Raw genomic sequence first — 14,107 nt, forward strand, 5'->3', positions numbered from 1 at the left:
GAGAAGTGAGGCATTAATTCCTTGTTTTGCTTTGCTTGTGCATGCAGTTTTTAATTGACCTATTAAACTGTCTTTATCTCAATCCATAAATGCTCAGTTTTATTCTTCCAATTCTCTTCCCACCTCTCCAAGAAAAGAAAAGGAGTGGGCAGCTGTGTAGTGTTCAGTTTCTAGCTGGGATTAAGCCACAATATGCATGATTAAAAAGAAAAGGAGTCATAGAAGCAGGTTAATTGCCAATAGGATCTTGAAGTTTAGCCTACAGGAAGGATTAGAAAAAGAAAACTTACACACATGAACACTTCTTTCTACAAAACAGGGAACAACTTAATATTCTAGGAAAAAAAACCCGAAGTTTTCTGATTTGTGTTTATATTTCCAGTTTTTAAACAGACCTCAAGATGCCAAATACTTCATCAATTTCTCCTTATCATTATCTTCCAGGATGGAAAAAATCTAAGACTCCTCTTAGTATTTCACTACTACTTAGATGAACAGATCGCCTGATTTCAATACAAAATGCTGCATGCTTCTGAAAAGGAACTTAGAGATCTACTTCCTATCTGTGGATTTATCATAAAAAAACTGCAAACACAAAACCAGAACCCTACATCCAATTTACAGAACCCTACATCCAATTTACACAGACTACTTTGTAGGTCTCAGTGTCAAAGACGAATATACATAACGTTTCTTCTTCTAACAAATTAAAACATGAGATCAGCAACTACAGATTAAGCCACGTGGCTCCACCTTTGAACACATCATATTCTAACTGACTTATATGCCCCTCATATGAAATTACCCTTTTGAAGTAGTAGAGCCTAGTTAATAATTAAAACAGTGATAGCTAATTGACACTACCTTGTGCGTGCTTCACTAGAACAAAAGGACTGTACCTGGTTAGGACAGACAGATGAAACCCACAGGGAATTCACAACATTCCATCAGGTGTGCATATCCTAGATGTACATCTATACATCACATACCTCTGGCAAAGCACAGACAGATTCCTAGCAAAATATATTTTCACAACTACAGGAGCTTTTAAGATGAATCCAATGTAACAATTATATTCAACAACGTATTTTCATACACATTTCTGTCTTCCATCATTCCCTGCACCTTGCCAGATGGATGTGAAGCTCTGCTCAGATGAGCAGGGATAAGTGATGGTGCTGAATCACCAGGATAAATGTGAAGGCTCATCAGGGAAATACAGGCAGTGTTTCTTCCAACATCTGCATTTTCAGAATCAGACTTAACACACAAATGACCTAGCAACACACATTTCGGTTTCTATACAATAGAATGTACCTCAGCAGAGTGAATTTTACCATTGATAGTCTACGTTGTCACAGCAAAGAAAAAAAAGAATCACTTGTTTCAATTTGAGCTCTTTCAACCAATGCTATTAAGCTCCCCATTACCACCAGCTGAATTTGTCATTCAGCTGCAGAAGCTTGAAGAACAGACACTGAAAAGGATCAACAATCTACCTGTCTTTTACTCATTTCTTTTCTCTTGCTTCATTACATAGCATATCCAAAAATTACTCTGTAGAACAGATGAACCTCTGCTCTGGCACAGTGTAGCTATTGTTCTGGTATGCTGCAATTCATCAGGATACTGGATTACTGGAATTCATAGTGGCTTTTATTCTTGGTGCCTGCAAATCTATATTTTACAATGTAAAGGCAGAAAATTATTCCAAATTAATGTTAAAACTGAGAAGAATGAACTATCATGGCTTCCATTAACATGGAATATGAGTCTTCCTGCTGTGTCATTAATTCTGAAAGCATCCAATTCTTTCAGCCAATCTGACTGATGCTACCAGAACGAGATGCAGCACCAACACAAACCCACAGAATTGCTATAAACACTGCATTTGATAGTCATCATTAAAAAAGCACAAATGCCCTGATATTGCTCAGTATGTCAACAGCTAACTATCCACAAACACAAACATTTGTGAACAGAGACACAATGATTTGTGAATTCTGGAAAATGCTCACATTCTCCAAACAACAGCTTCCTGGGACCAATAAATAAAAGTTCTGTGATTGCACAGCTGGCATCTTTGAATTAATTCTGTGTTCAGACATTCACATCCCTTCCACAGACTGAAGGCCCATACATATATGGCAAGCAGGCATGGAGTTGGACACAGCCCCATCATATTCTGGATTCTGTTCTGGATGGGGGACCTAATATTTGGTTATTGATTGAAAAGCTATACTGCACCACTTAGGGTATGTGGCTGCTTCTAGAAACTCATTTGTTTCTGATTCCATCCACGCAAGAGAAAATACTTCTACTGCTGGGTAACATTCTCCTACTATTTTTTAACTTTATACCTGTGTGTCCTTAGCAATGTTAGTTTAGATCACTTTAGCACTTATGCTTTACATGGCCACAAATGGCACTGTTATACACTAGCATTTTTTAACAAGCATTATAACTCAGGATTTAGTTTTGGGGTATTTTTTTATTTCTTTATGGTCTCACCTTACAGGAACACTACCCAGTGATGCAGAACACACTGTAGCTTCACAGTCATGAGCAGTAGACTGACATTGCCCTTAGGTGCTGAGAGCAAAACCTCACAGCAGTGCTGTCTTGCCTGCACTTCTGGCATTTACTGCCCATTGTTCAAAGCTAGCCCAGAAAAAAAAAAAAAGCAGTAGCAGATACAAGCTCCCTAATTAGAGGTGAGTGCAGAACAGCCTCACAGCCTCTCCCTTAAGTTTACCAGGCTATCAGGGCAGCCAGGCATCACAGTGTAAATAGATGCTCACGCTGTTTTGGAGCTGCTGTAGTCAAACAGGACACCCAAAATGAACAAGCCCCATCAGTGCAGAAAGGCTTACACACCATGGATAATCCTCCTGAGTCAACAGCAAGCTGCTTCCTTGGTCTTAAGACTCAGTTATCTGATGAAATTAGTTCCAATAACACAGCATGCAAAGTAACAGAGGAGAGAGCTTGGCTCTGTACAGGAACTGGTGTAGAAGCATGCTGAGATCCATAAGGGTCCAGTAAGACTTAATAGTAAATTACCAGTACCCATACTCACATATTGGTAGCTCCCTAAAGCAAGTCACAACAGTGGCCTAGCACTGATTTGTGTCTAAGGAAACCTATATAATCATTGTGATAAAACCTGCAGAGAAAACAGTAATTGACCAACTTCTAGCTGAAAATCTCATTTATAGTATATTTTAAACACCTGCCTACATTACTACAACAACAAAGCTCAGTAAGAATAGGGTTACACATTGAGTACACCTGTCCTAAAGGCAGGGTCTCCACAGGCAGCTTGTTAGAATACAATCATTTAATTTGACATCAGGCATCCTTACAGTCCAAACTTGCTCTAACGGTGGCTTTCATCTCTTGTTGCTTTGAGGCATTTTCACCTTTTCTAACCCTCAGTTCAAAATGCATTTTAGTTCTTAGGATAGCACACTTTATTTCAAATAAATACACAGACAGCTTAGCTGTTGTCTATAACATAACTCTCTCCCCTCCCTATAAAATCAACACTGGTAGTCTTGAAGGGTGGGAGGAATCCATCAGTAGCACCACTGCTGGAATATTTCATCCCTAATTCTGGAGCCTTCCCTGCATTATCAAGTGGCCAGCTTTTTGTAACACACACAAGCACAAGGACCTAACAGATTTAAGTCATCAGTGAACTGATGTTTAGAATAGAAAATGACAACTCAGAACCCCCTTTCTAAACAGTGACTGAGTGAGGAGTAGAACAAACAACAAACCACTGAGGCATACCTGTCCCTTTCTTGCTCTCCATCTGCCCCTGCCCTTTCTTAGATATCAAAATTATATACTAAAACATGCATCAAGAGTGTATGTATGCACACAGGGTTACACAGAGAGTGCTCACATTGCCCTCTGCTGACCAGAGCCCAGTGTAGTCCAAGTGCTCTCCAACACACACACACTGTGGTGGCACAGGTGAGCTCCATACCAGTGTGTGTATCAATCCCTGGTTCAAGAGACACCTCCTGCAAGGCAGAAATCACCCAGGCTTTTTCAGAAACAAGTTTTAAAGTCTGGGGTTTCTTTGCTTTTCTTCTTCCTACCTGGTGATACAGCTTGGGAAGTGGGGGCAGGAATCAAATCAACCACATATGCCAGTTGCTTACCATCACCTAAATGTTTTGCTGATTTACACCTGATTTGTCAGCACTTTTTCCTCATAGTTGGGCATATTGATGAAATACCAGGAACTGCAGACAAGGTGGAAGAGGGGGAAGCCAAGCAGGAAAACAGAACTGAGAGGCACTGACTACTACTTTCATGTTACCTTATTTGCAAGTCCTTCCCTCTACTAGTTTTACAAGTTCTGTCCTTTTACTTTTCAACATGAATGCATAGAAACATCAATCAGGAGGAGATAAAAATAATTCTTAACATCTCCCCTTCTTCATCCCCACAATAAATAAACTCCTTTTAAGTGTCCACTTCTACGACTTGAGGGGGAGAATCAGCTTAGGCCACAGTTTACAGACATACTTTAGACTGGAAAAACGACAAAATTAATTTAGGAAGCAGCTCAATAAGTTCAACTAAGCTTATGGAGAATCCACATGTTATATTAAGAGTCCATAGACCACCTTTCTGACAGTGGCTTGCTATAATGTGCTACATTTAAGTACCTACAAGCAGACATAAGAGAGGCAGACTGGGGTTCTTGAACTGGGGGAAGAAGAAAGATTTCTGCTACTGTTTCTATACTCACCCAAGGCCCAGTAAGATGCAGATTCCAAAGGCAGAGCACTACTGTAGAGAGCATGGATATACATGAGGTGAATCATCAGCTCAGCCAGGCACCACCAAAAGAAAATACGAATTATGCCCGCAATTAAGATGATGAGATTGGTCTTCACACTGAAAGCTTCTTGTCTTCTCATCTAAAGAAGAAATCCAAAGAGGTTACCTGGCACAAAACCGACCATTTTACTCAAAATGAGTACTTATGCTGGGAACTTTTGACTACACCATTTGGAAACTCCTCACACACTCTAGAGCGAGACTGGTCTCTCCATTCTCAATCTCAGTAAGCAGTAGAAGCCAACAAGAAGCCAAATGTGCATGCACATTGCACCTAACTGTTGTAAAAAAGGCCAACTGTTGTTAACCTGAACAGAATCCAGACGTGAGACTTTAACTCTTGCAACTTGACCTCTGGAGATAATATAAAAAGATTAAAGAAACTACAGCTAGGAAGAAGATGGTTTTCCAAGCAGCAGCCCTTCCAAACAGGAACAATGCTGCTTACTCTTAAAATACCTCCAACTTCAACCAACTGCAGAGAATCGATGACTTGAGGACAGTTCTTAATTTTCCTCCCATAGCATTGCCAAAGTCAGCAAGATCTACAGAATGTGCTGAGAAAATGGAAGTGCAAGTTAAATATCCAATAAGGCAAAGTTTGCAGTTGACAGGCTTCTCAAGAGGCTCCAAACTCTTAGACTGCTAACTGCAGCAAACACACGGGCATATTATTATTGCACCCCCTTTTCACAATAAGAGAGAATAGAATCAAAAACCAGAAACATAGGATTGCCAAAAATTCAGTCATGTGTTACACATCCATTATTGTGTGCAATGTCTACTTGTCTAGTCTCTAACTGGCCACAAAAATGCACATACAAGAGAAGCAACCAACTCATCTGCACAGGCCCTCAGTCCCAAGCACAGCACAGTAAAGATGCACACTCATTTGGAGGGCTCCTTTGTATCAGCTACATGGCAATGTGAAAGCTTGGAGACTACCATTTTACCACAGGGATTTGCACAACAGCCCTTCAAACCCATGTCTAGAACTGCTGTGCCTTGCTTCAGCCCAGCAATTCCACAAGGCCAGTGACAAAGTGGCAGTGGATGCCAATTGCCAGAATTGCTATTACGCTCTCTGGGTCATACAGCAGTCCATTGTCTCCAGCTCCAGAATTTCTGCTTTCCATTGTGCTCAGCAGGAACCCTCATCCCAGTCTCAGCTGCAATTAAAGGGTTTGAGAAAGGTCTCTTACAAGAGCATCAGTATTCTCTTTGTCTTGCGCATTTTGAATCAACTGCTGGGCACTGCATCCGTTGAAACCCTTTTCTGATCTCATCTGCCAAGGTAATACCCTCTGCTCAGGTAAGAGCTCTGACATACCCTTCAGCAAACACATTAGGCTTGTTCAGTTTGTTCCATCTTCTTCATGGCTTTAACTACACACATCTGTACATATTTAAGGAGAACCTTCTGCAAATACAGACATATTATTCTCAATCTTTCTTTTTCTTCTTACACCAAGAATACATGTGCTCTTTGCACAGTTCTTTGGTGAGCCATATCAGGTGAGCTAAATATCAAAGCAAGGCTCCCCCAATTTTTCCTATCAGCTATCCTCAAGCTGTTTTCAGCTTGGAATCTCATAGGTCTTCTGAAACCATCCTTTGAAAGAAAGTACAACTGTCCCTCTCCTGGTGTACAAGGATTTAGTTGGAATTTACCACACTTCAGAAGCTACAAAACAAAAATTAGTAAAAAAATAGTACCTCAGTTTCTATGCAAGTCTATGTGGACTGTTCCCACAATATCCAACCCAAGGTAACAACATTCAACCTTGCATCTTCCAAAGCAAGTGAAAACAAATGAGCATAGGACTTTTCACTCAAGGATCCACTGGAATCTAGTTTCACTTTCATAAAGCCTGGTATTTGCTTTGGCTTCAACAGAAAATTCCCAAATGTAAACAGAAGCAAGCAATCCCTAGGCTTCTATGCATAAACTGAAAAAGCAGTTTTATGGTTTGAAATGTTCACTAATCTACTTTGACACAATAATTTTAACTATAGACATAACAGGTTGTGATGCCACTTCTTACTCAAGTATGTAAGAAAATATGGAAAGCAATAAAGGATGAAAACATGGACTTCTCCCATCATGTAAAAAGCAGGCTTGAACAGAAGCCTGCAAGGGACTAAGAAAAGCATTCAGTACAGTTTGTGAGTCTTATATTTTAAACAAGCTGCTCAGTTGAAGCAAAGTGCTCCTAGTAAGGCTGTTTTCACACCAATGTGAGGAGAAACTGGAGTTTTCAGGAATTCCCAATACAATCTATCAGCTTTCTGTGGCTCTGAAATCCATTTCAGAGTTAATAGCAAGCTTATGCTGAAAACATTAGTTTGATTTCACTTGATGAAGAAGAAAACAAAAAAAAACAGTCCAGAAGCTGCATGCTAAAATTATGAACACTCTCCAAATGTAACAAAGCATGTCACTGGCTCCATGGTTGAAGGGGTGAATCCGATGTTAGACAAGAGCATCTTGTGAAGCAGAAGAACTTGGGGAGACAGGCTTGTGTTAAAAGCTGATATACAGGACATTACAAAAGTTCTCATGATTACTCAAAATTGTAACATTCCTATAGTATTATTTCCTGATTTTACAATTATGTGGAAGACAGCTTTAGACACCCAATCAACAACCACTGTTACCTGTTTACTGAATTCATCAAAATTGACGAGGGGTCCATTGTGGAATGTAGGATAATAAAACACATAAGCCAGCATCCAGGGGAAGGAGTGGGATGACTTCTGGCTGGGTGCATGCCAGCAGTACTCCAGGCTGAAGCTGGTGCAGAACAGGCAGCGGACAGACACGGTGAAGAGCAGCAGATAATACTCGTTTTCAGTGTCGTACCACCTTCTCTGCAAAACAACACAAAGCCAGATCATGATGGTGCAAAGCTGTGTTCTCTCTATGGCAAGACAGCAATGTCTACTCAGATCTCAGCTTTTGGGGTCAGCAAGCAGCAGCAGGAAGAAACTAAAGCCAACAGCAGTGGGAATGAGAATCTAAAGTGAACAGCAATAAACACACGAACAACAAGCACTGGCTTTTGGTGGAGAAAGGTGCTCCAGAGCTACTGCAGCCAGCATAAAGAGACAACAGCTTGGTTTCAGAAACACGTCAGGCTGTGAAGTACCAGGACAGCAGGAGAGCTCTTCTCACAAAAATGAAACATTATCTACCTCAGATTTAGTCCAGTACTACAATATTCAAACCAAAAAGCCAAGGGCCTACTAGGGCTTAAGCTAGATATAAGGAGAATCAGTCATTCCTGAGAAAACTTCAGGCTGGAAAAATGTTACTACTGTGCATTTATTGATTCTTTGACACTTGGTATCACACATTGGCCAGCAACAATCCAATCATGGCAAAAAACTTGGAAATATCAGCAAATGTAGCTTGGCTGACTGACAATTTGTATTGCACTGGCCCTCTCCTCAGCAGAGCAAATCACAAAACTGACCACACCACAAAGATTCTACACACTCACTCGCCCTCTCCCTGAACATCAGGGCAACAACCCTTATAACAAATGTCCTGTTTTTCCCATTGGTCCAATAAAATACAACAGGACACTTCCTCACAACTGGTTAACAGTTTTTCCTTATCTGTACTACCCACAAAAAGCCACTAGACAAGGAGTAAAACTGAGCTTGCTTACAGCTAATTGATGCAAGTAACTGATTTGGTACAGCTCAAACTGTGGGAGAAAGTCTCCTTCCCTGCAGAAGTCACAGTCACCAATAAGTACAGGCAAGCTTAACTGAGTAACTCCTGGATACAAACCCAAAACCCAGCACCTTGGATTGGCATGATTAGAGTTCCAGTGAAATGTGTTTAATAAAGCACTAGTGAAGTATTATACTCCAGCTCCACTGAATACCACTTACACATTAATGGACACACTTTTATTCCAATGCACTGGCCACCATGATAGAGAAATGTGACTTTAACTGGAGAAGCTCCAGCATGAGTCACTGCAGTGCTACTGCTTAGGATTCCTCAAAGCAACCCCTGCTTATACCAACTGAAGGGACAGTATGCTGCCATAGAGATAGACACCACTATAGGCAACCATCACCATAATTAATTTGATGTTTAATTAGTCCTTCTCACATTACCTTGGTTTCTTCCACGGCAGGTATGCGTAAAGTGGCCAGAAGGATAAGGGAGCACAACCATGTCAGGAGTGACAGCTGAAACTGAGCCACAGCAAAGGAAATAGCTGCATGTAACAAAATGACAGCAAAGCCCTTGATTCCCAGTAACAACCAGCAGGCAGCCATTCCATAAACCATCAAGCACCATGGTTTATACTGTCAGAAAAAGAAAAGTTAACAATCTTTTAGTTTAATTATTTCTAAAGAACAAAAGCACTCAATACCTGTGCTGCCTACACAGGTTCTGCAGTGAACACAAATATAGTCAACAAGGTGAGGAACATACATGAAAAAAACCACAGAAATCCAACTGTAACCCTAAAAGTGAAAGGGAAGGTATTTCTGTCATAACATCACGTGAAAACCAGCGTCCCTAATTTGAGGGAGAGCATAATTTCTTCCTTTCCTTCCTCAGACTAGCAGGTGTGACACCACACACAGATCAATTCCCACAATCATACAATTATTTAGCAATCATGCCAAAACCCAAGCAGCCATCACTTTACATACTTCCATCATAAAGGAACAGCTGCACCCCTCTTATGTGTACAAATCAAACAATGCTGTTTAATGGCTTACAAGGCAGAGGCTTTTAGAGGCTGGAGGCTGAAGTCTCCAAACATTAACGCAGCCAACCCCCACACACAATTCACACCACAGGATGAGATTTACTACTGTCAGCGGCCTCACTGCAAAGCTTCCCACGTCCACAGTAAACAAACCCATCAGAAACTCCCCACTGTGAAGAAAATCCCTACATACCTTCTCCACCAAGAGCCTGGAGATCTGTGATACCAGCAGGTGACCAGCCAGAAGCCAAAGAAGACGTTCCCTTCCCCATTCAACCCAGTAGCTCCACTCAAAGTCCATGGGGTCCTGTGGAACGAAGGGAACTGGTCACTATGTGTATCTGGCCATAATGGACAAAGGAGTATCTCCATAATACAACTGCTGTGTGGTACCCAACAGAACTCCCACATTGCAGGAACACCACTTTAGCAACCCAGCTGGATCACTTGCAGCAGTGAACTCAGCATCATTTTCACTTCCAATGGGGCAGTTCAAGGAAACAGAGCTTTACATGGTGTTGTGCCTCCTAAGCCTCACACTGGTGCTGAAGCTGAGCAACTTCAGCTCTCCTGAGGGATTCAGAGCAACTCTGCTCTGCCTTGGAATACCAAGAACTTCAGTAGAAAGGTACTTTGCTGGAAGACAAGATTAACTCCCCATTTCAGCAAAGTCTAGTTGCAATTAGATGGAGTTAGGTCAGCTGATAAAAATTCAGATTTTTATCGAAATTAGGTAAGAGGGATCAGCCAGTAGCCCCATGTCCAACACAGAGCCTTACTAAAAGTTCATCTCAACTGCCTTAAAGCTTTCTAAAAAGCATATATCAAAGGTCCATTACCAGCAGTGGTGGGAGGCCTAAACACCAAAACACTTAGACATGCATTCCTGCTTTTGTGTAAGCAATCCTTAAGATTAGTTGGATTATTTGCTTTTGACCTCACAAACTTTTGAAGAAATGCAAGCAAGGGGGGTAGGCATGCGTTTTTTAGTTTGGGGTAGAGGACTGCCAGTTTCCTTACTGTTTTAGTTTTGGGTTTTTTTAATACCAACTCTGTTTCTTTAAGACTTTACACCTTAAAATCTGTTCTCTTCTATGCTGTACTACAGGCCAGCCAAGAGAAAAACATGTTAATTGACATCAACCATTATCCAAATCACCCAGTAACAAGAAAAAAGGGGAGAAGGCTGCAGGAAGTGTCAAGGTTGATCACAGTTTTAAGGCCAAACAGTAAAATAGGTTATCAAGATCCATAGCAAAGGATAAACACTTAAGTCAGGGATCAAGAAAAGGAGCAGAACTTTGGTTATGATTCTGAAATCCAGACACACCCAGCCAGTCTCTCTTCCTCGTCAGAAACATCAGACTAAAATTAACTATAAATATCCAAATCTGCATGTTACTATAAACTTCTAAAGCTAAATCAGAAGCTTGGATGAGCAAAGGGCATGGAGCATGATTATTCCCACAAAGCAAGACACTGTCACCCCTCCTACCTTTTTTAGCCCCCGAAAGAGAGTCCCTGGGTCCAGCCCAAACCTTCTGTCCATTGCAGCTTCATACTCTGCAGGGAAGAGCAAACCTTTGATAAGGACACAGCAGCCAGAGCAGGAAGAGTCAGGGGTGGGTTCTTTATTGCTCAAGAGCAACGCCTTCCCACGTAGTCTCCAGCAGTGAGGATACCCATATCCAGGGAAGGGCAAGTCTCCACATCACTGCTCACGAGGTGAGGGGCCCATAGAAATGGCAAAGCAGTTTCCCAGAACCAGTGTTTTGATTCCCCCTGGCAATGGGGACAGTAGCAGCAACCCACCTTTTAGCACACAAGACCTGCACTAATCCTCACTCACCATTTTTCAGAACTGCCTGGTGCCTCCCACCGGAGCAGAAGGGGGACACACACCCAAGAGTGGCCAGTACAGCCAAAACAGGGAAAAGCTGCTCAGAGAAGCTGCCTCTAGAGCCCGCTGCCACCACATTTTGTAATTTCTGCAGAAGACTTGCTGGGTGCAGGACCATGGGTGAACAGCTCTGTATCCGGTTACAAAGAATACTAAAAACTACATGTACAATATTTACAATTACTTTCCAATACCTATCACCTATGTTAGACAGTGAGCTTCTACCCTAAACCAATCTAAAAGTGCCAACATCACCCAGAAGATGGAGGCCAAGAAGAAGGAGGAGAAAGGCTGGACATGCCCAGATTTTTCCATCTTGCCCCCTGAACCCCCATTCTAAAAACGCCAAAAATCTATTTTTCACTCTGTGATAAATTCACTATCATTCTACTTAAACTTTCGTGGCTTGTAATTCTTCATGTAAGGTTGGTAATTGTTTTTCTAAAGGCTAAATCAAAGCCACAGGGGTCTTGGGCTCTATGACAAGGTCTCTGAGCCCCCGGGGCAGGAGCTTGAGTCCTCCAGGGCAGCCAGAGGAATTTCTTGGGTTCTGACAACAGAACTTCTTCCACTGCTCTGCAAATGCCTTTGTGGCACTTCTGTTCTTCCCTTGAGGGCTTTCAAAGCCAGGTAGAGTCATTAATGTAGAACTTTGTTGATCAAAGCCTAATAAGATGCAATATATATTCTCTGCAAAGCCTCTCTCGCTTCTTATACTTATACAACTTTTATTTCCATTTAAATAGCAATGTGCTATAACACAGCTTCTTTTAATCTACAAATTATACTTAACTTGTTTAAAATCCCACCCTGGCTCCGCAATACACAGCTCCACAGCTCCAAACCGAGCCACCACAGCAGCTACCAAGAGGTTACACAAGGCAGAGGTAGGTGTTTGGAAACAAGCTGACCACAAAACTCTACAGACAACCCAACCATTGCTCTGAGTCCTGGACGAGAGCTCCAGGCAGGGAGCACCAACTTGCCCTAGGGCCTCCCTAGGTTCAGACCTGGCAATTTCCATCAGAAGGCAGAGCTGCTTCTGAATGACCCACCTGCAAGGGGCTGTTGGTGACTAACCAGGGAGAACAACACAAATCAAACCAACTTCCCTGAATCTTCCCTGAGTAGCTGAGCTTCAGAGGTCTCCCTCATCTTTTCCGTGACAGCCACGTCCGAGTACAACATTACCGAGGGCAGACCTGGCACTCAAAGGCAAAAAAGCCCTGGGACAAAGCTCTCTGCTCAGGTGGCATCTGCCTACTGCTTCCTCGCATGGAGCAGGCTGGCAGCTGGGAAGGACACAGGGGCTCCTCGCACAGGAACAAAGCAGAAACCGACCAGAGAGGCGAACTCACACCGAACAGCCCGGCCAGCCGCGGGCGGGAAGCTGAGCCGAGCGAGCCCGCCCACGTCGCGCACTTACTTCGGGACACTTGGTGCGCCTCGTAGAAAGCGTAGAGGTGGGAGCCCACGGTCAGCAGCCCGTAGAGGCACAGCTCCCAGGCCGGCAGCAGCATCGGCACGGAGCTGCTCCCGCCGGCCGCCTCCCTGCGGGGAAAGAGAGACGGGAGCGGTGTCCTGGCGGAGGGCAGACGGGCACCGAGCAGCGGGACACGGGGCACGGCACCGCGGCTGCCGGGCCCGGGCTCAGGGGCGGCCCCGCTCCGCTCCGCCCGCAGCTACCGGCAGGGCAGGCGAGCCATGCCCGGCCGCGCCGGCTGCAGAGGCCGCGGGTCCAAGGGCTCGGCACGGCCCACGGGACCCTCGGGACAGAGCCAGGACCGGATCCCGGCTGCTCTCACCGAGCCGGGACAGACGGGAAGGGAGGGGAGACGCCGCTGCCCCTTACCTGAGGAGGGCTGTGCCGCCGGGAGAGGAAGGAGCGGCAACAGCAGGCTCGGCCGGGCTCAGCGGAGGCTCCACACCCGCAGGCGACAGGGCCACCCAGCGCCCGCCGCTCCCGCCACTGGAGCGACCCCGCGGCCGGCCGTGCCCGGGGGCCGCCCCGCGGAGGGACGGCAGGGGCGGAGCGGGGCGGAGCTGCCGGCGCTGCGCGCCCGCGGCCGAACGCTGGGGGGCGCTGCAGCCCGCTCGCCACGGGGTGTGCGAGGCTACTACAGGGCCCGCGTAGGCAGGTAGGGCGTGTGCGTACAGCACAGGGGGTAAATACACAGCTACGGGGGTAAATACACCCATGGGGTATGAATACACTTACAGGGTGTACATACACAGCTACGGGTTGTAAATGCACAGCTACAGGGGTAAATACAGAGCTACGGCGTGTGCATTCACCCACGGGGTGTAAATGCACAGCTATGCGTGTAAATACACTTATGGGGTGTGCATACACCCACAGGGTGTAAATATACACTTATAGGTTGTGCATACAGCTACAGGGTGTAAATACACAGCTACAGGGTGTAAATACACAGCTACGGGGTGTACATACACCCGCAGGGTGTGCATACACAGCTACGGGGTGTAAATACACAGCTACTGGGGTAAATACACTTACAGGGTGTGCATACAACCACGGGTGTAAATACATAGCTACCGGGTGTGCATACACCTTCAGGGTGTAAATCCACAGCTACAGGGTGTA

The 14,107-nt window shown here is 44.2% G+C and overlaps 1 protein-coding gene across 2 annotated transcripts in view; it reads right to left on the reverse strand.

Annotated features, from left to right (window-relative positions):
* The window catches only part of HHAT (hedgehog acyltransferase), a 147,003-nt gene extending 133,588 nt beyond the window's left edge, over positions 1–13,415 (reverse strand). For both annotated transcript variants that reach the window (XM_054279692.1, XM_054279693.1), the window contains exons 1-7: positions 13,355–13,415; positions 12,929–13,053; positions 11,098–11,165; positions 9,796–9,909; positions 8,995–9,189; positions 7,519–7,731; positions 4,769–4,940 (exon numbers count right to left, since the gene is read on the reverse strand). In XM_054279692.1, the coding sequence (XP_054135667.1) occupies positions 4,769–4,940; positions 7,519–7,731; positions 8,995–9,189; positions 9,796–9,909; positions 11,098–11,165; positions 12,929–13,022 (856 nt within the window). In that variant the 5' untranslated portion in view covers positions 13,023–13,053; positions 13,355–13,415. The remainder of the gene's footprint in view (positions 1–4,768; positions 4,941–7,518; positions 7,732–8,994; positions 9,190–9,795; positions 9,910–11,097; positions 11,166–12,928; positions 13,054–13,354) is intronic.
* Between the last annotated feature and the right edge of the window lie 692 nt (positions 13,416–14,107).

The sequence above is a fragment of the Melozone crissalis genome, unplaced genomic scaffold (assembly GCF_028551555.1).
Source record: "Melozone crissalis strain CALT ecotype California unplaced genomic scaffold, PUWL_Pcris_2 ptg000027l_1, whole genome shotgun sequence".
Lineage (NCBI taxonomy): Eukaryota > Metazoa > Chordata > Aves > Passeriformes > Passerellidae > Melozone > Melozone crissalis.